The sequence below is a fragment of the Eucalyptus grandis genome, chromosome 7 (assembly GCF_016545825.1).
Source record: "Eucalyptus grandis isolate ANBG69807.140 chromosome 7, ASM1654582v1, whole genome shotgun sequence".
Taxonomy (NCBI): Eukaryota; Viridiplantae; Streptophyta; class Magnoliopsida; order Myrtales; family Myrtaceae; genus Eucalyptus; species Eucalyptus grandis.
In genome coordinates, this window is record NC_052618.1 from 59524941 (window position 1) to 59550377 (window position 25437).

The 25437-nt window shown below is 40.0% G+C and overlaps 1 protein-coding gene and 1 long non-coding RNA gene across 4 annotated transcripts; both read left to right on the plus strand.

The window, feature by feature from the left end:
* The first annotated feature begins 14733 nt into the window (after window positions 1-14733).
* Window positions 14734-17154, plus strand: LOC104455970. Its single transcript, XR_005552873.1, has 3 exons — window positions 14734-15121; window positions 16023-16711; window positions 17012-17154. It is a non-coding gene; the product is annotated as an uncharacterized LOC104455970 (long non-coding RNA).
* Window positions 17155-21981: 4827 nt separating this feature from the next.
* Window positions 21982-25267, plus strand: LOC120295462 (phenylacetaldehyde reductase-like). Of its 3 annotated transcripts, none has more exons than XM_039316633.1 (6): window positions 21982-22308; window positions 22865-23034; window positions 23289-23480; window positions 23622-23784; window positions 24097-24283; window positions 24360-24847. In XM_039316633.1, the coding sequence occupies exons 1-6, from the start codon at window positions 22182-22184 to the stop codon at window positions 24364-24366; spliced, it is 846 nt and encodes a 281-aa protein (XP_039172567.1). In that variant the 5' UTR covers window positions 21982-22181; the 3' UTR covers window positions 24367-24847. The 3 variants fall into 3 exon arrangements, with proteins under 3 accessions (XP_039172567.1, XP_039172566.1, XP_039172568.1); XM_039316632.1 differs by lacking the exon at window positions 24360-24847 and adding an exon at window positions 24860-25267 and having other exon boundaries at window positions 21985-22308; XM_039316634.1 differs by lacking the exons at window positions 23289-23480; window positions 24360-24847 and adding an exon at window positions 24860-25267 and having other exon boundaries at window positions 21986-22308.
* The last annotated feature ends 170 nt before the right edge of the window (window positions 25268-25437 follow it).

Genomic DNA, 25437 nt, shown 5'->3' on the forward strand with positions numbered 1-25437 from the left:
TGACATTATGTGAATATAAAAGTATGTTTGTTTTGCGAATTCATATTCTGCTTTTCTATTCTAAGATGATTATTGTCAGGGAATTTCTTTTCACTTCCGCATGTGCAATAAAACTGAAAGGGTCGACGACTCATCCTGGAAAGTCGCAAATTATTATCGACCAGACAGGGATGGGCACGTGCTCGGGATTTGGGGCGTGACATAGGGGTGAGCGTGGTTCCTGGATACCCGGGAACCGGAACCGAACCGGAGGAGGGTCCAGCTCGGTTCCCGGTTCCAAGGGGATCGGTTCCACCCCTGTTCCTTTTTTCGGGAATCGGGAGTTTCGGTTCCGATTCCAAGCGGGCCGGAACCGGGCCATGGAACAGAACCGGAATCGGTTCCAACCGGTTTAGGGCTCCAAAGAAGACGAGATCCATTCTTCACGTTCACCGTGCAAATGTCTCCAAATTAGGTGGGAAGCGGAAAAACTCGAAACCCTAGAATTCAATTCATCCCAAGTGTCTTCATTGTTCGCCTTCGAGCTCCGTCTCCTTCAATCCCATCATTTTTCATATGTTGTTCATCGAGTCTCTTCCACTCGATTTCGATAGGGACTGACTAAGCTATCAAGCGGACAATGCCCCGAACGCCATGAAGGAGCGTAAGCTCGAGAGCTACTTCGGCCGGAGGATCGCCGTCGATGCTAGCATGAGCATCTATCGGTTCCTCGTTAAGTTGCTTTTTATGGATTGATGATGCCTGCGATTGTGCGTTTGGTTGTCGGTTGGGATTTGGATTTTGAGTGCTGGGGTTTTTGGTTCTTTTGATTGGGGGATTAGGTTGTGGTCGGGAGGAAGGGGACTCGGATGCTCACCAACGAGGTTGGTGAAGTCACCAGTACACCGGCATTGTGATACTCCATAAAAATGAAAATCCACTTTCGATGTGATCTTTGTGCTTGGAAAGTTTTTGATTTTGAGCTGCTTTCCCGTGCAGTCATCTGCAAGGCATGTTTTACCGGACAAGTAGGCTGTTGGAGGCGGGGATAAAGCCAGCGTAAACTTTTTTCTTTACCTCCTTTGTTTTCGTTGGGATGGAATACTGGAAGAATGATGCTCATCCTTCTTTGAACTATGCTTTACTGTTGTTATGATAGCTATGTATTTGATGGTAAACCTCCTGATTTGAAGAAGCAAGAGCTTGCAAAACGGTACTTTATTATTATGAGCCTTCTCTTTTCTCGTTTATGGGATTACCTATGGATACGTTTAGTTACCTTAGACAAGTCTCTGAGCAGTTTTTTGAAGAGGGCAGCTGCCTCTGAGGAGTTGGCAGTAGCCATTGCGGTATATGCATCTCTCTCTCTCTCTCGCACACATGAGCACCCAGAAACACAGAGTACAAAAATGCTTAGTGAGCTCAGATTTCTCGTGTCTCAGTCTCGAACAAGGAAGACATGGAGAAATTCAGTAAAAGAACCGTGAAGGTTGGTCTCGTTTTGGTTTCCTTATGGTGCGATATTTTTGTCTTATTCAATATGAAGTTTGATTTTGGTCTCTCGCTTCGTAGAAAAACCTATCTACATAGCTAAATGGATATGAGTGTGCTTGTGGATGATGGCCTTCATACACTTGTAGGTGACACAACAGACAATGAAGATTGCAAAAACTATTAAGACTTATGGATGTCCCAGTTGTTGAGGTTACAATTCTGTCTGAAAAGTTTTTTTTTCTTTTTTGGTCTAAATTCTGTCTGACAAAGTTTATTCGTTATTATTTCTAACAAAAAGTTTAGATCCCAAGTTCAGTTTTTGTATGTTAGGCTCCTTCAGAAGCAGAGGCACAATGTGCTGCACTTTGCAAAGCTGGAAAGGCATGTATCTTCCCATTTGATTGTCTTCAGAATCGTTCATTGTTTTCCCATGATAATTAATCGTTTAACTCTATGTAAATTACCATTTTATAGTTCAAATTTGAAAATGAAAAAAGAAAAAGAAAAAAAGAACCTGTTGGAACTTGGAACCTACCCTGGAACCTGTGATAGGGTAGGTTCCAGGTTCTTGGTTCTGACGGGTAAGTTCTAGGTTCCAAAAAATGAGGAACCCGTACTCCGAGGGTAGATTCCAGGTTCCAGACGGAACCGAACCGGAACCTGGAACTGCTCACCCCTAGCATGACAGGTGTCCTGACATCATGAAGAAGTTAGCCATCCAGGCAAGATGCAGCTAACCTTCAGAAGCACTTCAGAAGCACGAGAGAAGATCAGCGAGGAAAATGGGTCAAGATCAGCTTCACAATCGGTTCAGAGCCTCGGCTCTAGTGGCATATGAATTAGGCAATGTGTTCTTCAAAAGTATACCGGTTTGAATCTCTCGCCATCTTGATCAGAAGATGTAAAATTGTAGATAGCAGTACAAGGACTAGTATCCTAGGACTAGTTTGTTTCAAGTATTGCTTGACAAGTCAAGCGGGATCAACGAGATAATCACGAGACATCCAAAAAAAGTTAAAGAGATGTGGACTGGCTGAACCTTTGCGAGTAAAATATTTTGGCATGGAGTGTAAAAAGGTTCAATGACTTGAAAAGCTAAGTGTTATTATCTTGAAAAATTTTAAATTGATACATTTATGATAAAGTTACCATAAATTAATTTTTTAACAACAAAAAAACCCCAAACCGGTACACTTTTAATAAATTTACCTCAAATAACCACAAAAACTCATAAACTAATACACTTGTGATAAATTTACCCCTAACTAATTTGTTCGATTTCCAAACCGGTACATTGATAACAAATATATCTTCCGTTAAATTGGATTAATACCATAAAAATCACAAAAACGACACAATTGTGATAAACAGAAAGTAAATCCCAAACTGGTACATTAATTAGTTGTTATGTATCATCCAACTTAGTAATTTAACAGTAAAATTTAATGAAGACTAACAAAGAGTAAATTCATCACAAGTATATCGGTTTGAGATAAAATTGTTAAAGGTGTAACAATTTGAAATTTTAGGTAAACTGACTGAGTCTTTTCGAGTAAAACATTCAGGTGTGGAGTATAAAAAAGTCCAATGAGTTGTAAAACTAATAGCATCTATTGTATTTAATTCAATATTTGATTTTGGAGTCAAAGAGACGGCATTCATGGAATCATTCACGTCAGGTCATCCCATTCTCGTATCAACATCAAATCTTATTTATGATATTGTGTCATCTCATACGCTGGTCTTGTTTCTCAACTATTGCATCAAGTCAGCTTTTGAAATTGCATTTCAAAAAGAATTTCTTGATGGGCACACTTCCCGTAAGAGAAAAAGTTCATCTTCAATCCAGTTATCTTCATTGATGGCAAACATGAGTGCAGGACTTGGAGGCTTGAATAGAATGTTGGTGTTGGGGGGTGATGCAAGCCTAGGGAGGCTTTCTCAAACAGTTGGATCGGGAGAGTGACTTGGACACGGAAACAGGACAAACAGGAATTTCAGCACTGCGCGAGCTCAGGAGAATGGTCGTATCTTTGTCGATACAAATCAGATTGACCTGATTCTAAAGCCAAATGAACAAAGACTTCTGGATCTACAATTTCTCTGTTTTGGGTTTTCTGAAATAATCACTGTAGGATAGTCGAAATTGGGTTGGAAGTAACGAACAGAACAGGAAAAGACAGAAACTCCGTTGGTTGCTCTTCTAGGCCTCCAAGGAAGTTGAGGGGCACCGATTCTTCTAGATCGATGACTGTAACTCTTCAAGGATGCAGATTTCGAAAGCTCCGACTCTTCAAGGATGGAGTGAAAACTCTTCTAGGTTTTCAAGGAGATGAACTCTACAAGGTTCATGATACTTTCTTCAAGCAAAGTTTTCATTCATTCATCAAAAGCTATCTGTCTTCTACAAGGGATTGGCTTATATCATCAAAGAAATAAAAACAGAACGTTGAAACTAGGAGAAATAAAGACAAAGTGTTAAAAACTAGGAGAAATAAAAACGGAGCATTGAAAATAGGAGATATAGTAAAGGGCATGGAAACTATAAACTAGTAAAAGCGTCACGCGAGCTTCCAAGGTGTCTTTCAAGCTTCCGGGATGGACTCAAGATGTCGTTATGGCTTCTTGGTTTCGTCGAGCTTTAATGCGGGCCGATCTTCTTGGTCGAGGGAGCCAGTCTTCAATGTGGGCTGCATCATCCTCCCCATCTTTAAAAGAATTCGTCCTCGAATTCTTTTAAACATCATTAGAAGAATCTCCCACCCTACTAGGTGCCAACGTAATCTTCTTGCCTCCAAATTCAAAAGAATATGTATTTCGATAACCATCATGCATAGTCCTCTTATCGAATTGCCATGGTCGACCAAGAATAATGTGACTAGCATCCATCGGCAAAACATCACACCATATTTTGTCACTATAAACAGAACCAATGGATAGATTAACAATGCATCGTTTTGAAACAGTTACCTCAGCACCTATCTTCAACCACAACATTTTATAAGGCGTAGGGTGCGCTTTTAATTCCAACTTCAGCTTGTTTGCCGCTACTTCAGAAATTATATTCTCACAACAACCAGAGTCAATAATTAATTGACATACCTTTCCCATGATTGTGCAAGCAGAATGGAAAATATTGGTACGTAGCCACCTATCTCCAAAGTGTCATCTCGAGGAGTAGGAAAATTTTTCTTCACCATAAGAAGTTCACCAAAGGTCGCATGCACTATTTGTTCATCATCCGCAGCTTCTTCGTCATTTTTCAACTCCTCTTCAAGTGGATCCTCAGCACTCTCATCAGAATCATTATCCACCAAGAAGGCTTTACCGGCTGGTCGATTCTTATTGATTCGACAATTGCTAGCACGATGACCCAACTCTCCACAAGAATAGCAACGTATTTCGGATGTAGCAAGTTGCTTCGAAACATGGGGCGGAGTAGAAGGCTTACTAGCAGATTGCTTTCTTCGAGAATGAGAGCGCTCTATTTTGAGTGCCCGTTGGTGTGCATCTCCTAAGTCCCAAATGTCGAGGACTTCCAAGGCGTCTTGAATGTAAAATTGAAGACCGTTCAAGTATTTGTTCACAAGCACATCCTCTCGGTCCCGGATATTGTTACGAATCACCAACTCATTGAATTCATTAGTGTATTGGTCCACCGTTCGTGTACCTTGTTTTAGATTTTGGTACCGTTGGTAGAGCTCTCTCTTATATCCTTTGGGGAGAAAATATTTTGAATCTTGCCCTCCATCTTTCTCCACGAAGTGATTGGTGCTTTGCCAACAGCTTGGCGAGTTTGTTTTTCACGTCTCCACCAAGCAATTGCCTTGCCTCGGAATCGCATAGCAATGATCCCAACGCGGCGATTCTTTGGAACATTTCGATGCTCAAACACGTCATTCACAAGTGTTAGCCAATCAACAATTTCATCAGGAGACTCATTACCTGTAAATTCTGGAACATCTTTCTTGATTTCCTTTTCCCATTCTCGGCTCACGAATATGTTGTAAACGATGTCGAACATGCCTCCGACCGTGAATAGATTGAACACTCTCCGAAGAGGAAGAGTCACCATGGGAATCTTCAGTCCTGGAACGGGGTGGAGAATTATTTGCTTCAGCCCTCAAACACTGAACTTCTTGCGTCAATTCATCAATTTGTTGTTGCATATTCTCAGCGAGTGTGTGCAATTCATTGAGGGGAACGGTTCTACCGCCACGACGCCTAGCTTGTCTTGGAGGCATTGTCCTCTCCTCCAAAGCTCTGATACCAAATGATGCAAGCCTAGGGGAGGCTTTCTCAAACAGTAGGATCGGGAGAGTGACTTGCACACGGAAACAGGACAAACAGGAATTTCAGACCTGCGCGAGCTCGGAGAATGGTCGTATCTTTGTCGATACAAATCAGATTGACCTGATTCTAAAGCCAAATGAACAAAGACTTCTGGATCTACAATTTCTCTATTTTGGGTTTTCTGAAATAATACTGTAGGATAGTCGAAATTGGGTTGGAAGTAACGAACAGAACAGGAAAAGACAGAGACTCCGTTGGTTGCTCTTCTAGGCCTCCAAGGAAGTTGAGGGGCACCGATTCTTCTAGATCGATGACTGCAACTCTTCAAGGATGCAGATTTCGAAAGCTCCGACTCTTCAAGGACGGAGTGAAAACTCTTCTAGGTTTTCAAGGAGATGAACTCTACAAGGTTCATGATACTTTCTTCAAGCAAAGTTTTCATTCATTCATCAAAAGCTATCTGTCTTCTACAAGGGATTGGCTTATATCATCAAAGAAATAAAAACAGAACGTTGAAACTAGGAGAAATAAAGACAAAGTGTTGAAAACTAGGAGAAATAAAAATGGAGCATTGAAAATAGGAGATATAGTAAAGGGCATGGAAACTATAAACTAGTAAAAGCGTCACGCCAGCTTCCAAGGTGTCTTTCAAGCTTCCGGGATGGACTCAAGATGTCGTTATGGCTTCTCGGTTTCGTCGAGCTTTAATGCGGGCCGATCTTCTTGGTCGAGGGAGCCGGTCTTCAATGTGGGCTGCATCAGGGGGTGGGCACGGGGTGAGGATTTAGTCGAGGAAACGAAAAGAAGGGGATTTAGAATGGTGGGAGTCCGATTTGCAATTTTCTTACCCATGGATTTATAATTTACGAACTGATTTCTTGACCTTACTGAGTCCCAAGAAGTCTTTACCACTTCATTTGTTAGACCAACATCAGAAGGCCTAGCGTAGAGAAAAAACTGAGTTTGATCCAATTTTCGAATTTAGTCCCACCTTTCTAACTTTTCTCACCTTTTCATTCACTTCCAATTTAGCTGACCGCCAATGCAGGATGACGTTGTCCCGCTAACTTCCTATCTTTCTCTATCTCTCAATAATCCTCCAAGCATAATAAAACATTTCACAAGTCTTAGTTTTTGGTTGCCCGCAACATATTTTATGAGATCAGAACCTATATAATAGGTACAAAGCGGTGCTCAAGGGTAGACTTATGAGGTCTTGACACGTTTAATCGTCAACCCATGAAAATGTTTCACTAAGCAAAACGACTGGAGAAGAACAGGCAGAAGAAATAGATGAAATCAAAGCGTATTTTGACTATACATCTGTCTCAGCATGTGAAGCATCATGGGAAATATTTCAGTTCGATGTACATTTAGATCACCTTCAGTCTAAAGATTGACGTTTCATTGGCCAGATGGGCTGCTTATCACATTTTATAGATATGGAAAGCAGCAAGGTAGGGAATCGAGAAACAATGGTTACAGAATGGATGAAAGCTAATGAACTCTATGAAGAGGCAAGAGAACTTACAAATGCGGAGTTCCGACAAAATGGGTCTGGCAACCCAATCAATTATGTTGGCCGAACTGTTTATGCCCAACCCAGTTCAGGTGAAAAAACTTACTTGAGTATGTTGCTTAGCATTGACACTGTGAAAGGAACAAGGAGCTTTGACGACTTATGAACAGTCAATGGAACGCGACATCCAAATTTTAAGTCGGTATGTTTTGCCCTGGGTCGTCTAGATGAAGATAATGAATACGCTGAAGCTTTATGGTGATGTTGTTGACGCTTCTTTAGATAGGAAATGGGTTGTCTTCTTCGTTTACGGACATGGTGGTGCTAGAAAAACTTTTCTTTACAAAGCTATGGTCACAAAGCTTCACTTAGTTGAAGAAATTGTCCGCGCTGTTGCTTCCTCTGGCATTGAAACTGTACTCTTTCCTGGTGGTCGAATGGCCCACTCGGGGTTTGCCATTCCAGTTGATTTGAAGGAAAATTCCTACTGTAAATACGCCTAGGAACTCAACTTGCCAATTTAATTTGTCAAGCAGCTTTAGTCAATCGGGACAAGCTCCAATGGATCAATGATTTGCAATTGAAGCAGCTGACAGAACATTTCGAGACATCCTTCATTTTTGAGTCAGTGGATGCACTTAATTTGCTTTTCGGTGTCTTTAATTGAGTCTTAACTGTGGGAACAATTTCAAATACTTAGGAAAGAACATAGTGTATGAATACAAGAATACTTCTGGAACAAATGCATTGTAAAGTAGTTCATTACTTCTCTGTAAGAGCTTGACAGCGCAAGCTTTGCTCCAACGAGGGGTAAATCATTTATCTTCAGCCTCGATTTCCCTGTCTCTGAAGACTCGCCCTTCTGTTTCCAGCAAAAGGCCACCTTTCGACAATTCAGTCTATGAAATTGAGGTGTACCTCGGCCCAAGATCTTCTGATGTGCAGAACAATGGCTGGAACCAACAACAGCAAATCCCAGACCAACACTCAAGTAAAACCACTTATGAGTGGGCCCATCATCATCGCTGGCATCGCTACCTTCAATTATCCCTCCGTCCTCCGGTTTGTCACCTGGACACATAACATGAAGATGAGCACCATATACCCACCCATTTCCATAGAATGAACAGGGCTCAAACGTTGTCATATGTTGTGCATATGGAATCTTGCCCGACAAGTTATTGTTAGATAAGTTTAAATATCCCAAAAATGACATTAAAGGCATGCTTGGAGCAATCACACCAGAAAGCCTGTTGCTCGAAAGGTCAAGTGATGCCAATACATGCATATCAGAGATGCTTTCAGGAATCTGACCAGCGATGCTGTTTCTCGATAAGTTCAAGACTAGTAATCCTATCAATTTCGTTATTTCCTTGGGAATTCCTGTTGAGAATATCACCGACTCTCTCTCTCTAGAATTCTCTGGATTTCTCTCTCTCTCTCGTGACTCCTCCAGATTTCTCTCCCTCTCTCCAGACAATTCTTCAGCCGCAATTGTTGACCCAAGTTGCAATAAAATAATAGGAAGAAGATGGTGTGGGAAGTCGGTGGATGTGCCGACTTTGTCCCCTATAAATAGGGGCTCTTGCTCCTTGAGTGTGTGCGTAAAAAGTGTGTCAAGGGGGTGTTGTGTAGAGTGTAGGGGGTCTTGTGCAAGAGTGTTGTGTGGTGTGTGAAGAAGTGTGAGGAGTGTGTACGTAAAGTGTGGGGTGTGTACGTGAGTGTGTGAGTGGGTGGGAGTGGGTGGTGTGAAGTGTAGAGTGAGAAAGAGTGAGTGGGTGTGTGGGTGTGTGCAAGAATTGTGTTTGTGTGAGGTGTGAGAGGTGTATGAGAGTGGTGTGTGTAAAGAGTTTGCAATATTGCTTATATAAAATAAAGTTATTATTTTGCTTGCACATCCACTTGATTTCTCAACAATTCCTCCACTGAGATAATTTCCAGAGAGGTCAATGCTAGTTACAAGAGAAAGAGTTTTTGTGTACCGTCGAGATTGACTGTTTATGTTTAGGACAAAGCTCTCTTAATAGTAGAGGAATCCATTATTTGCATAGAACAAATATTGGTTTCTTCCTTGCTCTCGTACCATTCCCTTAAGATCACCAAGACTAGCAGGAATTTTACCTGTCAGACTGTTCTCTGCAAGAATGAGGACTTGCAGCGAACTTAAGTTTGACAGGAAGGAGGGATTTCTCCAAGAAATGCATTTGACATCAAGCCTAGAATTCTGAGTTCAGCGAAATTGTCACCAATCCAAGCTGGAATTTCGCCAGTCATTTGGTTACTTCCAAGATCAAGCATTTCCAAGCTCGATAAGTTCTTAAAGATAACCTGAGATTTCCTGAAAACTCATTGTTGCTCAAGTGAAGAGACTGAAACCACGCTAAGTGGCCCAATGATGCGGGGATCGATCCTGACAGAGCATTGTTTTAGAGGTCAAGCACCTCTAAGAGCGAAAAGTTCCCTATTCTTGATGGAATGCTGCCCTTTAAGTTGTTGCTCGATAAGTCAATGACCCGAACCAACTGCGTTTCTGCTATAGCTTCTGGGAATTTGCCTGTAAATTGGTTCGATGAAAGAGAGAGGAAGATCAAAGATGACGTGTTTTACTTATATCTTTGGGAATTGGACCTGACAATTGATTATTTGAGAGGTCTAAAGAGCTAATCTCAGCTGTTGGAAGGGGAATTGGGCCTCGAAAGTGATTGGAACTGAGGTCAACATATGCAAGAGGAGCTGCGCTGAGTGGATTTAGCAACCCACCAGTAAGTCGATTGAGGGACATGTCTAGAACCGACAGATCACAGGAAATATTCCAAAACCAGCTAGGTATTACATCCGAAATGCTAGCATTCGAAAAATCAAGATATCTGATGTGACTTTGAGATTTAAGCCAAGCAGGATAAGCGGGCCGATCTCGCATGATCCCATAGCAATATTACAGGCCTGGAAGGGGGGGATCCAGTCGGCACTGACGTTCAAAATGAAAGAGTTGGAGACAGTAGTAAGATCTTTAAGTTGCTTAACTTTGCAAAATGCTCTTCGGATAGGTTACCTGATAAATGATTGGAGGACACATCCAAGTAGTAGAGCCGAAAAAGCTGTCCTAAATCAACTGGGAGGGTCCCATTCAACTGGTTCCCTTGGACTGCTAGAAGAATCAGTTCAAATTCCCAAGATTAGGGATCGGACCTTGCAAAAAGTTATTCTCAAGGTTCAGTGTTGTGAGATTTCTGAGCTGGCCCAACCAATTTGGAGTATGGCCAGTCAACCGATTTTTGTTCAGTACCAAGGGCATCAAGTCAGGCAAAGTGTTGTTGAAAGCACAGGTCTCAGATCCTGCATGGAAACCTCCGGCAAACATCCTGTCAGATTGTTATCTGATACACGGAAATCTACCAATCTGCAAAGTAAGCAACTGGAGCTCGGTATTGCTCCCTGAACAATATTGGCTGAAAATCAAAATCAGTTTGAGAGTATCATATTTCCAATGGAAGCAGGTAACCTTCCGTGTATATTATTGTGGGCCAAATCCACGGATCTTATCTTTCTCCAGGTTCCCTCGAATAATTCTCTGCAACTGGCAGAGAGATTATTGTTCCCGTTAAGAACCAGGGACAGCAAATTTAGTATTTCACTGAGACCAAGCGGAACTCTTCCAATCAAACAACTATTACTCATGTCAACACTTGTAAGGCTGCTAATGTTCACAATCCACTGTGGAAAGACCAAGTAAAAAGGGTTGGAGCTGAGATCTAGAACTGCAAGTGAAGTTCAAGGAATTTAGGGATGGAGTTGGACTAGGTAGGTGGCAATCTCTGAGATGCAACTCAGAAAAAAGTGACAGCCCGTTTAGTACTTGGATCCAATCAGAACCGACCTTTGAGAGGTCTACACCAACTAGAAATAGATAATTCAAAGAATCAAGTCCCGATATCCACCCAATGTTATCAGCATTTAATGAAGGAAATGGACACGAAAGATTAAGATACTGCAAGCTTGATAAATTTCCTAGACTCTGAGGAATTGCACCCCTGAAATCAGCAAGCTAGGTTCAGGTACTCTAAATTCTCCATATATCCAAGAAATTCAGGAATCACAATATCGTCAAATGTATAAAAGCCTAAGTCTAAATGCTTTAAGGACTTGAGCCTCATCAATGAAGACCTAATTCTCTGCTCAAATTCCAATAACCATACCATTGAAGAGAACCAGAGTGTCCAGGATAGGGGTTTCCGAGGCCGATGCTTATTACTGCTCCTGAAGTCCAGTTGCAGCCGATCCCTTGCCATTCGCAACAGTTGCTTCATGACGATAGGAGACCACCAGGATCTTTGATGGCATTCTTGAAGTCAATCAGGACCTCTCTATGGGATTCAGAACAACCTGTGAAGCGGGTGTTGGCATTGGAGGGGGAAGATACTTGCGCTACTGCACAGAGCAAAAGCAAGAAGACATGAAAATCTCTCCACCAGCATCGGATAAGTTGGTTACACATGATCAGTTATGAAAGCTAGGACAGGTTTTATATGTTCTTTAAGGACCAGAAAAGGGAATGTAGCGGCGAAAGGCCAAAAGGCCTCTCTATTACCATGCTCGTTGAGCATAGGCGGGAGTCAACTGGTGCTCGTACGAGGCGTTTGGACAATTGGCTAAGAATATGTCTTCAAAAGAAAGGCTAAGAAATAGAGGAGATATGATAAACCTTATTTCTTTCTTTCTTTCTTTCTTTTTCAACATTTGAAAGTGGAATGTTCTGAAAAGAAAATCAAATGTTGGGTAAGAAGCTTTGATCGTTGACCATGGAAAGGAATTAAGTTGAGGGAGACGACCTAAAATGGTTGCAACTTCAGTTGGTTTGGTACTAAAATCTGCAATGGCGTACCCACGAACCCCTGTCGCTTCAAAGTTCAAAACCTTCTTTAGTTCAATTTCAATATGCATGGAAGATTACAATCCAAAAAGCTGGTTGGGTACGATCCAAACATACAGGGTTTGGCACTAAAAGCAGGTTGCCATAACTTATGATAGCTAAAGAAAATTTACAATTAAAAAAAAAAAAAAAAAGACAAGCCACGACATTTTAGAAATTTTCTTTTGCATTTATCAAAGGCTGGGAACCAAAGGTGGTTACGAAAATTAAATCTATTTTACACATGCAGAAGGTAATTTTACGAACTTTAGTATCATTTATGACACAATTGGCATATATCTGCAAAAAATGAAAAGGTGAACTTACAAAACGTGAAGAAAATATATTGACATTAAGCCTTTAAAGACTTGAATCAGGTTGGAGAGAAAAAAAAAATCGGAGGATTTTTATTATTCGTTATTATAGTGAGATATTGTACTCTAGTTGTTGAAATTAAAATAATTTTTTTGGTAGAATAAATTAAAATAATTTGATACACACCATATGATCGAAATCATAGAATTTTATTTGTGCATCGACACACGTGAAGATATGTTTAAGAATATATATCTACTCGACTCAAAACACATGGTGCTTTTTTTTTTTTTTTGCCATGCCATTTAGACATAAATTTTGACTTTGTTGATTTGTCATTTACCAACTTCAGTCTAACGAATTTTTCATTATTTTGCAAACAAATTTTGAAATACCTTTTTATAAATTATATGTTAACTTAAAAAAATCGTGGTGGTAAAACTAATTCAAAATTTTCTATCTTTTTTATTTGAAAATCGAATAAATAGATTCAGATGAAATATTATGAAAAATTTTCAACCAACATATCTATTATATATAAGTGGAGCTTAGAGAATGATCCCTCTGGTATTTTCCATGTGGCGCTTCACTTTGCAAGACACATGGCATAATTTTGCCACATGAACATACCAATAGGCTTATTATTATATAAGCTTTGATAGTTCAATAATATAAGTGTCAGTAAAACTAAAAGTAGATGGTAATCTCATCCATGAAATGGGGTAAATTATTTGCATTAATAGTGGTAATTTGCTATTGTGGAAAGTAATCTTATTTCGATGTTAACTCTAATAAATAATTATTGTTAAGTTCTTAGAACAATTAAAAAGTTGATAAATGAAAGTCCTTAATTTTTTTTATAAAATTAGTAACTTTAATACGTTGGTCAGACATGTAAATAACATTGGTAACTTACGCGAATAGTTTGTAATTTAAAACAGCCAAATAACCGACGTTGCATTCCCAAAATTTCTACTAACTCACTAAAAGCTAAATCACTATTGTACTTCCATAAAACAGTGGGTAATTTATTAACATATTACAGTTGCCAGTCAAAGTTTAGTTAATAATATGTTTGAAATTTAACAAAGCTTAACATGAATTATCGGCACGGAATAATATTCCGTATTTTCATACTCGGAACGCTAAAAATCTTGGTCGTTGGTTCTTATTTACGTGGCCGTTCTTGGGCTTGTGGTTTTGAAGGTCTTCACAGGGGAGGGCAGATGGAGAACCGCATGAAAATGCCCATATGATTCCAACGTCTAACGTCCACAACCAGACACTAGAAAATATCATGGACGGCTTTCTTCAGCAAAAGATGCTCCAAGTCTAGATAAGACTTGTCGTCATCTAGGAAAGACAGAAGCAATAAGTTACTTTGACTGGCAACTGTAAGAATAAGTTAGGGCGTGCATGATAACCAAAATTTCTATTCCACAAATAGTTTTTCTATTTAGACCTGATTCAAATCCGTTTGATAAATCTATTCAATTTTTCTATTTTTGGAATAGATTTCTATTTCAGAAATAGGTTTGGAAGAGAAATCATAAGCTAAAATTTTCTACTTCTCTATTTCTCGAATAGAAATCAGAAGTAAAAATTCTTTTCATCGTTCGTCAATCGGTCTTTCATTCGTCATTGCCGCTGACCACCGCCGCCGGCCGCCATCGCTGCCGCCCGCCGCCACGCCGCTTCGCCGGCGCCGATCGCCGCCACCGCCCCGCCGCCGGTTGCCGATTGTTGCCGGCCCCACGGCCAATCGCCGCTGGTCGCCGCCCCGCCGCCGATCGTCGGCCGTCGCCACCACCGTCGGCCGTCCATCCCTCACCGGCGCCACCGCCGCCGATCGTCCCTCGCCGATTGTCGGTCCACCATTGTCCGAAAGGAAGAAATTTTGTATCGTTATTAAACGAATTTCTATTTTTAGAGTAGAAATTTTGTGTCGTTATCAAACGGTTATTTTTGCTCAAAAACTCTTCTAGAAATAAAAATAGAAAAATCTATTTCTGTTCCAGAAACTATTTCTGGAACAGAATGGTTGTCATGCACCCTAGCTTCTCTGGTGCATCTACATAACAATCCAACTACCAAGAAACTCTGCTTAAGTGCACCATTCTGTGAAGCTTTCCTAGAGAGGTCAGAGACCAGTGCCATAACTCAGAGAGAGATATATATATATATATATATATATATATATATATATATATATATATATATGAAGGTGGTGTGTGTGACAGGAGCATAAGGCTATATAGCGTCATGGTTTGTGAAACTCTTGCTCCAAAGTGGCTACACCGTCAAAGCAACTGTTCGTGACCTGAGTCAGCTCAAGACCCTTGATTATATTCATGCATGGCATCGTTTATGGCTTCACCATTCCAAATCATCGCAAGAAGTTGCTCCAATTTACATGTAACAGGTGATACAAAGAAGACTGGACATCTGCTTGCTCTAGATGGAGCCAAGGAGAGACTTCATCTTTACAAGGCCGACTTACTAGAAGAAGGATCTTTCGAGTCCGTTGTCAATGGATGTGATGGCGTCTTCCACACTGCAACACCTGTGCTTCTCACCCCCAAAAAACCCAAGGTTCTTTTGCTCTCTCAAAGGTTCGTGTCATGGTCTCTCAAATGTTCTTTTTTCCTTTGTTTCTTTGGAAACACGAAGTAGAAATTTGCACTTAAGAATTCTGTTGCCAAACCAGTGATTTTGTAAATTGTATGTCGTTTTGGCCATAGCAATTAAATGCAGAAGTTGTAATAGTCTACATATACGGGACAAAGTAGGAGCCAATTTCAAACTATAAGCAAGAATTCAATGGCAAAAAAGAACATAGAAAGCTTCAACTCAAGGTTTCTCCCAGGGCAGCATGAATTCAATGGCAAAAAATAACATGGAAAGCTTCAACTCAAGGTTTCTCCCAAGGCAACAAATCTAACTCTTCAGCACAATGCATTTATCCATATTGCGGTTTCTCCATCTCTATGTATCTGCTTGACTTCAATAAGTTCAGTAGTTCATACTAGTCTTTCCATGTCTCAGATGGAGCTGATAGATCCTGCAGTGAGCAATTAATGTTCTTTCTTCTTGTGCCAAAGTCCCTAAAATCAAGAGAGTGGTGATAACATCTTCTATGACTTCAGTTGCATTCAATGGAAAGTCTTTGACTCCTGATGTGACAGTAGATGAGGCTAGGTTGTCTGATCCAGTATTCTGTGAGAATCAGAGGTAATATACGTGATATTCTAAATTAAATATACGTGATATTCTAAATTAAACTAAGTCATCAGAACATGCTGTTTTTCACCTTTCTTGCATCATCAAGTAAATCTTAGAAAATGTCAGAAATGCAGAACGTTTTCCATTTTTGTTTGTCCTTGCATGAACTACATAAAAAAATTCTACTCAGAGATATACCTTGGATCTGTTCCAAGTTCTTCCTAGTAACTTTAAACCATCACAGACTACTCAAATTGTTTTCATTGTGCACTTCTTGCTTTTCTGTTTCAGCTTTGGTACCCAGTTTCAAAAACCTTAGCCGTAGAGGCAGCATGGAGATTTAAAAGAGAGAAGGGGATCGATTTGGTCACGATGCATCCTGGGTTTGTCATTGGTCCCCTACTATAGTCTTCGTTTAATCTCAGCGCAGAAATATTTCTCAACCTCATAAATGGTAGCCACAAGTAACTGATAAATTTATTATATTGTTTATTCTGATGAGATTAGAATTTTTTTAAGTAAAGTAATTCCCGTAAATAGTACTTTTTACACGATTTGTCCTTAGTAATTTGTCCACAACTTAACAAGCAAATGTCGAGGATATATATGTTGATTCATTTTATAATGGACAAAATATACACGTGATGGAACTTATTAAACTGATACAAACGGCTATACATGTGATGGAACTTGATTCAAAATGAAATACACAAATTTATTGGAACCATCTGTATAACAAGAGGAGACTTACAAGTAAAGTTGTTCCCATCTGATGCTGAGATATTTGCTGCAGGAACTCACACTTTTCCTGACACAAACTATAGATTTGTTGATGTAAGATACCTTGCACGTGCACACTTTCATGCTTTTGAGTCCCCTTCTGCTAAAGGCAGATATTGTCTTGTTCACAAAGTCGTGCACTCAGACAATGCTTTCAAGATTTTGCGAGAGCTCTATCCTGCTCTACACCTTGCTGAAAAGTAAGATTTGCTCTTTAAATGTCCAGTTATGACATTCTTATAGTGAACTAAACTTGTCTGCTAAAAAATTCCAGGCTATCTGCCTAATCATTGATCCATGTCCCTCATGATTTGAATGATGTCAACAAATCCAATTTCAGCACTCCCAAATTTTTGCAACATCAAGTATAAAAGTTCAAGGAGTAATGTCTGGAATTCTTTGAACAGAATACCAAGTGATAGTCTCAAAAGCATTTCATGTCTCCTATATTTTGTGCAAAAGAATATGACAAGACGACTCACATTTGGCTTTGCTAATAGGAGATGTGAAGATGAAAAGCCTTCTGTGCCAACGAATAAAATATCAAATGACAAAGCCAGAAGTCTAGGCATCGGCTTCACTCCTTTGGAGGTGAGATTTAAGGACACTGTGGAGAGCTTGAAAGAGATGCTGCAACAGGCAACTAAAAGAATAAAAACCATGCAAAAGTCGATTAGATGGGCATTTTCTGCTGTAATACACTTATGACACAGTTTTCTTCGGGTGACCTGAAGTTTTCTAATTTCTCACAGAATATGTACAATGCCACCTGAAGCTTACTGATGCAGCCATTTTCATTGTCAGACAAATGTTTGGCTGTTATCCGTATTGAGTAACTTGAAATCCAGGAGTTCACGTTTGCATGGTAGTGAAACTCCAGCCTCCTGTGTCAAAGGGAAAAAAAGACAAAGTGGCAATAAAGACAATGAATCTAACAACCAAAATTCTACGTGTAGTAAAGGTTCAAGTGATGCAGTCAATTACAGTAAACAGGAAATGTACTGGCCTGCTTTCCCAGGGCCGAATGCCAATCCAATTGAGCAACTGGCACCACAGCATTCGCCTTACCCCCTCGTTCAAGAACACGGTGAGCAGGGAGATCTTCTCAAGTCTCTCCATAGGCTCATAGCCTCTCAATTGAAAACATTACAGCGATACGAAATGAAATGGCTAAGAGTGCAGTGGCCGTAAACAAGGCAAGTTTCATGCACATCTCTGTAAGTCAAAGAAAAACAGCAGCATGTTTCCCTGGATCAAAGGAAGAGATGCTTAACTTCTTAAATTTCCATCACCTCTCTCGGTGAGGAAATTGCTACGGCATAAGTGCTCGACTTCCACAAGCTATCCCATTTCACCGCATGTCTTTCCCAAACCCAATAGTAGATTACCACATATTTTTAGACATGTGATTGGCCCTCTCTTGCAGCCTACCATCAATCTCTCTATGGAGATGATACTGAACCTCGTCAATGGTATTACTTAAAAGTCAATGCTTGACATGTCTATTATCATTGTGTCAGCATTTTGGATCTCATTTTTTGTCTGATATTGACCATTGATATTCTGCAAATGACTAAGGACTTGTCGCCAAATTTCTCTGCAAGATAGAGACGCAACTGCACATAGAAACTCCTTTTCCTGCCAAAGTGCACTTTGCTCTTGTGATTACAAAGAGAATAATTTGAGGCTTATACAATGCAGGAGCTCAAACATTTCCCAACATCTCTTACAAATTTGTTGATGTCAGAGATGTGGCCCATGCACATATTCTAGCTCTTGAAAATCCTTCAGCTAGCGGCAGATACTGTATGGCAGGAGAAGCAATACATTGTCATGGCGTTTTGAAGATCCTGCACAACTTTTATCCTACACTGCACCTCCCTGAAAAGTAAGCCCCCATATTTCTTCAATTTCTAAGGAGAAGAGTTACATTTTATGAGCATCCCTAGAAGGAATCCTATCTACTGAACATTGACATTATTAAAGATGCATTAATCATTGTTGACGCGGATGTGAAAATGACAAATCGGGTGTCAAGGGAGCAGATTGAAGGTCTGGGTGTGAAGTTCATTCCTTTGGAGGTCAGTCTAAGAGACACTGTGGAAAGCCTCAAGGAAAAAGGCTTTCTCTCTGTTTGAGTTTCCTGACAAGTGACAAGGAAAACCCTATACTTCAAAGGCATATATGTGGTTTCCACAAACTTATAGTCATAAAAATTTTCTGCATAAATTTAATGCTTCCCTTTTATTAGACTTCGTTGAAGCATGCATAGTCACTTGCTCAGTGTAAATTTAAACTTGAAAGCTGATGATGAACGTTGTTTATTGGAGTAGTTTTCTGCTTTTGCCACTGATTTATATTCCTGGCTTCATGCGCGAATACTTTTAACAACCTGAGGTTTTTGTATGTAAGTTGAGGTGAAGCAATGCCCAGTGTTTGTTCTGGAACAGAAAAGGCAACCTCTAACATGGATAATGAGGAATCCTAAGAACCATTCATAGTTAGACAAAAATCCAAAAGAATGGCTGGGAAAATGAATTGTTGATTATTCCCATATTCTTTTGGAAAGGATTCTCATTAATCAACTCCTACAATGGATCAAATGATGAATGACTAATAATAGGGCCACTAATCTGTATACTAATTTCTGGCTGGTGCTCCACCATAATCGATCACAGTAAAGCTGCACTATAGTTTCTTGCGTGGTGCACAATGATCAAATTTAATTTTATTGAAGGCCCTGACACCAGGATTCGGGTAATTTGCTTTAATATCAAAATTTTAATATAAAGGGCATCCCAGTGCACAAGGCTATACTGATTTGCAACTCATCGTCTCTTTCCATCCTTCTGAAGTTACCATACTTACCTTCCCATTCCTTGAATTGAAATGAACAAAACTTTCCATATAGAACTTTACGCAACACATACGTACTGACCCTCACTCTCACCAAACGCAAACAGAAGACCAGTGCGAACCAGATCAAATCTGTTGGCTTTTAATTGGGTAAAGTTGATCATTGCCATTCAAGATCAAACAGCTCCTATGATTGTGAATTAAATATCAACTTGATGCAGGACTTAGCTTTCTTTTCTTTTCTTTTCTTTTCTTTTCTTTTTTGTGCCCCCAAAAAGCAATCTTATATAGCTCATCTTTTCCTTTGGTAAAGGAAGAAAACCTCTTCATGAAATTGACTTGCATTGAGCCATGCAAGGCATGACATATGAACAAGAGTTGGGGGTCCATCAAAGTTTCCTCATCTAGCTTTTGTGGAAAAATAAAAGAATTTGTCAATGCCTCATACAAGATGGTTAGACAAACGAATCTGAAACACTTGCAGAACTTAATATTTTCTAAACTTAGTAAAGAGAATCTTTTTTGCCTTTAATATGAATTGCTCTCAGCATACTCTCTCCCAAGCCCCTGTTCAAGATTCAATGCCAAGGAGAGAAGAGTAGAGGATAGATGAGTACCACAACGAAGGTGGGATGCGTAACTGAAGTGTCCGGTTACATAGCATCCTGTCTTGTCGAGTTGTTGCTCCACCTTGACTATACAGTCAAAGCAACTGTGTGCAAACCCAATAAGTTTCTGCAACTTTATGCTTATGCTCTAATCTTCAGAATCTTCAACCTTTTGAATATTCGGTCTGCTCATTTTAGTATTAGTATGGTTTGCAATTTCTTAGTTGAAACATTTTAGATGATACAAAATGTGTAACAAAATCTGTCACACCATGAATCTGTTCTTTCCTAATGATCTCTTACCTTTTGGATAAACTCAGACATGTAATATCCAAGTGTTATTTGTGGCCACTTGTGTGCACGTGTATGCATATGCCTACTTGCCTTTGGGCGTTCAGGTTGCCTATTACATTAAGTCGTCCAGATTTAAATGCCTGAAAATTAGATCTCTTGCAGTACAATCATACATGACCACTTGAGCGAATCAAATACAGAGCCGACATCATAACTTGATAATTGCAGTCTAGTGACTGAGAGTTACAGCAATTTTAATCAGCCAAATTAAATCTTGTTCTTGCATGTGCAATTAAACTTGTGATTCAAAGAAGACATGATACTTCTAGCCCTCAAAGGGGCTAAGGAGAGAGTACATTTATTTAAAGCAGAATTGCTGGAAGAAGGGTAATTCAACTTGATAGTTGATGGGTGCGAAGCTGTTTTATATACAGCATCACCGGTGATTTTCTCAGCGGCTGAAGCCCAGGCGTCTGTATCTTGCTGTTATCCATCATTTCTCTACATCTTCAGTATTGTATCTTCAAAATTCTAGTTCGTTTCAACTTGTCCTTTGTATGTGCAGTCAATCAAATGGTAAATGATATAATATTTCTTAGGTAATTCAACATAAATTTATCTGATGGGATTCTAGTCTTATTACCGGCTGAAATAGTAGATACTGCAGCCAGAGGGACCCTAAATGTTCTCAAATCATGTGCAAAAGTCCCTTCAATCAAGAGAGTGGTTGTGACATTCTCCATGGCCTCGCTTGTCTGCAGTAGAAAATTCCTCACCCGTGGTAATTGATGAGACAGGGTCTCCGATCCGGTTTTATGTGAGGAACCGAAGGCCTGTAAGTAGACTGTTCTTTTCGACATTGTTGGTCTCTTTTGCTTGGTCTGTCATACCCTACACGATCTTCAACATTCTTTTTTTTTCTAGTTGGAAAATTGCCAACATATTGATTTTTAGATGATTTGGAACACGAGCTGATGCTATAAAATATCGATGCCAAACATATTCACTCGATGGCTTGAATTGATTCACTGTAGTGCCAAGCGGTCGAGAAATGCTTCTCTCTTGCCTTAAGGGTGTGATGTTTACCTATTTGATTAATTCCTCAACCTTCTTGCATATGAACGTGCTCCCATGTATTTTTCTGATATAGGCACATAACTAAAAAGCTTCTCATTATTTAAGACCTCTGTATTTCCCTAAAAATTTAGTTACCTATATCTCTTTAAGTGGTGGTTCTAGAATGCCAGATGAGGCAGTGTCGTCAAGTTGACGTCGGTTATTTTTGTGACAAGCGCATGAGTTCTTTCATTGCATTAATATGGTCTTTCTATTTTCAGCTTTGGTATGTGCTTTCCAAAACCTTAGCGGAGGTGCCAGCTTGAAATTGCTAAAGAGCACAAAGATTGACCCGTCATGATAAAGTCAGGACACGTGATTGGTCCTCAATTAGAACTGGATAACTTCATGCCATACGTGACTGTGACATTATAGGCATATATGCACTACTAAGATTTATCCTCTACAACAACCTACAAGTGATTGGCATTCACAGTTTTGTTTTCTGCTTATAGGTTTACATTTTTATGTAAGTCAGTTATCTTGGTAGTGCTCTCACTTGAGCACTCTTAATAATGTGAGTTTCAATGCTAAACGTTCTCACTTGGGAAAAGTTACCAATAATTCGATTTACAGTTCTGTTCATTCCTGCCCGTGCGAGACCCCGGTAAACTTGACTGCCGCTCCTTATCCTGGCCTCCTTTGATCAGACCTGATCTTTACAGGGTCACCATCTTTATAGAAGGCACGGCCACCAGGATAAGGGTAAGCTGCTTATCTCTCACCCATCGCTCACAGAAGATCAGTGCGAATTGCAAAATTAAGCTGCTAATTAGAGAAGAAGAAGAAGAAGAAGATGAGCACGAGAGAGGAGAAGCAGAAAGTGGTGTGTGTGTCTGGAGGGGCAGGTTACATAGCTTCTTGGGTGGTCAAGCTCTTGCTTCAGCGTGGCTACACTGTTAAAGCCACCATGCGAGACCCAAGTAAGCTTGCCATCTCCATTCTCTCGATATCTTCTCTATCAGTTTTTTCGTGCTCCTGCGCCCTTCAAATTACGGATAAAACCATGCGGTGGAAACGACTAGAATCGTCCTCGATGAAATAAATGTTATCGGGACCCATTATTTTCTTTCAGTTATATTTCTTTTCTTGGTAATTCTATTTAATGTTTTCTACGAGATACTAGGCCATGTTTCATCCATTGGGACACCATGTAGATTTCACCAAGTATGCGGGGCGCCTTATTGAAATTTTAGAGTCTAAAGCTCTTGATTTCTTCATTCTCATTTCAGCACTACGAAAACACAATCTAGCAGCTAAAATCTACCATTAGATCTCCACGAATCAACTAAATGATGCAAGTCATTAATTACCTCTTGAGCCAGAGCAAGTTCATCCAAGAATGATGTAACTTATCTTTTTCTGCCCATTTGGCCATAGATGAAGCGATTTTAATAGTATGTCAATGAGGGTGACCACTAGAATTCTGGATTCCAACCCCTTAAATGAATAATTTTCATTCTTGTTTGTGTGTTACAGATGACCCAAAGAAGACAGAACACCTTCTGGCACTTGAAGGGGCTAAGGAGAGACTGCAATTATTTAAAGGGGACTTGCTGGAAGAAGGGTCCTTTGACTCAGTAGTCAATGGGTGCATAGGCGTTTTTCATACTGCATCACCTGTCTTGCTCTCAGTTGCTGACCCCCAGGTGCTTGTATCTTGTCAGTTCAGCCATCCTTCGTGCCTTATACTCGTCTCTGTTGCAATGTTGTCCTTGGTTTTTACATAACCTGTTTACATTTCACTCCATTCCATTATCCATGTATCGGGGACTTCTCTAATGATCTTGCTTTGTGCTCCAGCAATCAGTTTCTAGTGATCCAACACAAGGAGTTTCAATTTTTTCTGATAGTTCTGATAGGTTCTGTTCTGAATGATTTTGTTTTCTCTTGCATAATTTAGGCTGAATTAATTGATCCTGCCCTAAAAGGCACACTTAATGTTTTGCGGTCATGTGCCAAAGTCTCTTCTATCAAGAGAGTGGTGGTGACATCTTCTATTGCTACGGTCTCATATATTGCAAAGCCTCTGACGTCTGGTGATCTAGTTGATGAGACTTGGTTTTCAGATCCAGACTTTCGTGAGAAATCTAAGGTTGGTTGTCTGTAATTTCTTCACAATACTGGTAATCTTGGAATTCCTTTGATTATGTTGAACCCAGTCCATGTTGTGTCAAAGGTAATTGAGCTGAGGCAAAAGATACTTACATTATAAGTTTGGTTTTTCCTTGTTCAGCTTTGGTATGTTCTCTCAAAAATCTTGGCAGAGAAGGCGGCCTGGGAATCGGCAAAGGAGAATGAGATTGACTTGGTCACGATTAACCCAGGAATTGTCATTGGCCCTTTGCTGCAGCCCACTGTTAATCTCAGTGTGGAGGTGATACTGAACTTTGTTAATGGTATGGATGTATGACTATTTTGCTATTCCACGTGGACTTACTCCTTCTTGGTTCTTGAAAAGTTAGTCTGATGATCCTATGTTCAAATTCTTATGACTCTGGCAAATAGTCTGATCCATGATAGGTGCGTCTGGTTTGCAATTAAAGTAGGAGGGCAGTCGTGCTTTACATAATGGCATTCATTGATGAGACCTTTTCCCACGCATTTTGATTGTAAGTTTCCAAGTCTGGAAAAGAGAAATGAAAAATCTGATAAGTATCTGCTACAAATTGTATGTTGATGTCGAAAATAACTTAACACTTATCATGCAGGAGCTCAAACATTTCCAAATGAATGTTATTGTTTTGCCGATGTCAGAGATGTAGCGAATGCACATGTTCTAGCTTTTGAAAATCCCTCAGCTTGCGGAAGATACTGTGTAGTAGGAGAAGTCATACATTGTCATGACGCCTTGAAGATTTTGCAGAATCTGTACCCAACATTGCACCTTCCTGATAAGTAAGTTCTTTTTTCTGTAATTACTCTTCCTTATTTCCAACTTGTCTGCTGCTTGACTGTTGGCCATTCAAAACAGCCTGTGAAAGATTAGCACGCTTTTTTCCTCTGAGAAAATACATGATGGGCCTTGTTGGTTGGAACGAAGTAGAGGGACTGCACTGATTATGATGAAATTGGAGATTTAATAGCAATAAACTTACTGAGGTCATTGAATATCAGTTCAGGACTGACAAGAAAACCATACAAGGTAATTAAATGTAACATGGACTACATAGTGATTCGAAGCATCAGAAGGAATCTTCATGTTCGTTTATTAGTCTGTTCAATAGAAAAATGTGCGACAAGGTCAAACTTGGAGTATCACCAGTTTAACTAAGTGAACATTCAACGCCCATTTATATCACAAGGCCTTGATCGTAACATTCTTGATCAATCACTACCAATTTCAATAGTGGGTGTAAATGCCATCTTGTTTGTTTAGTAACAAAAGCCCGTCTGAGACAGCCACTGGATTCCATGTGACTGATCTTCTCAAGATGTCTAGGAGAATCACACTTTGTTTGTCTAATGATGCAGATGCGAAGATGACAAACCTTTTGCATCGAAGTATGAATACTCAAGAGAAAAGGCGGAAGCTCTGGGTGTCGACTTCACTCCTTTAGAGATCAGTCTAAGAGACACCATTGAATCTTTTCGGGAGAAGGGGTTCATCTCGGTCTAGGCACCTGCTTAAAAACAGCACGTCTGATAATTCGAGGTTCCTTGCTTTCTGTCCTCCGTCACATCCCTCATACTCATATGTGCAGAATAACTACGCGCATCCACTTTACGAAACAAGTTTTACCGGTTGAAGTTTCTTCACGTGATTTGTAGTCCGATATGACTTACAGCTAGAAGTGTAGAATATCTGCAGAAATCTCTAAAGACCTGCATCTTCTTGGGGTAATATTGCGAATGAACAAGTTGAGCTAGCATTTTATCGGACGCCCTCATCTCCGGTGTACTCCATTAGAAGCTACGTGGAAGAAAAATATGACTACGTACATACCATTTAAAACCAGATCAGATACTCAGAAACCAAGGATTTACAAAGGAAGTGAAGTATTTCTTTTCCAGGAGAAAGACATAAGGGAAGACGAGAAAAAATTGAAGAG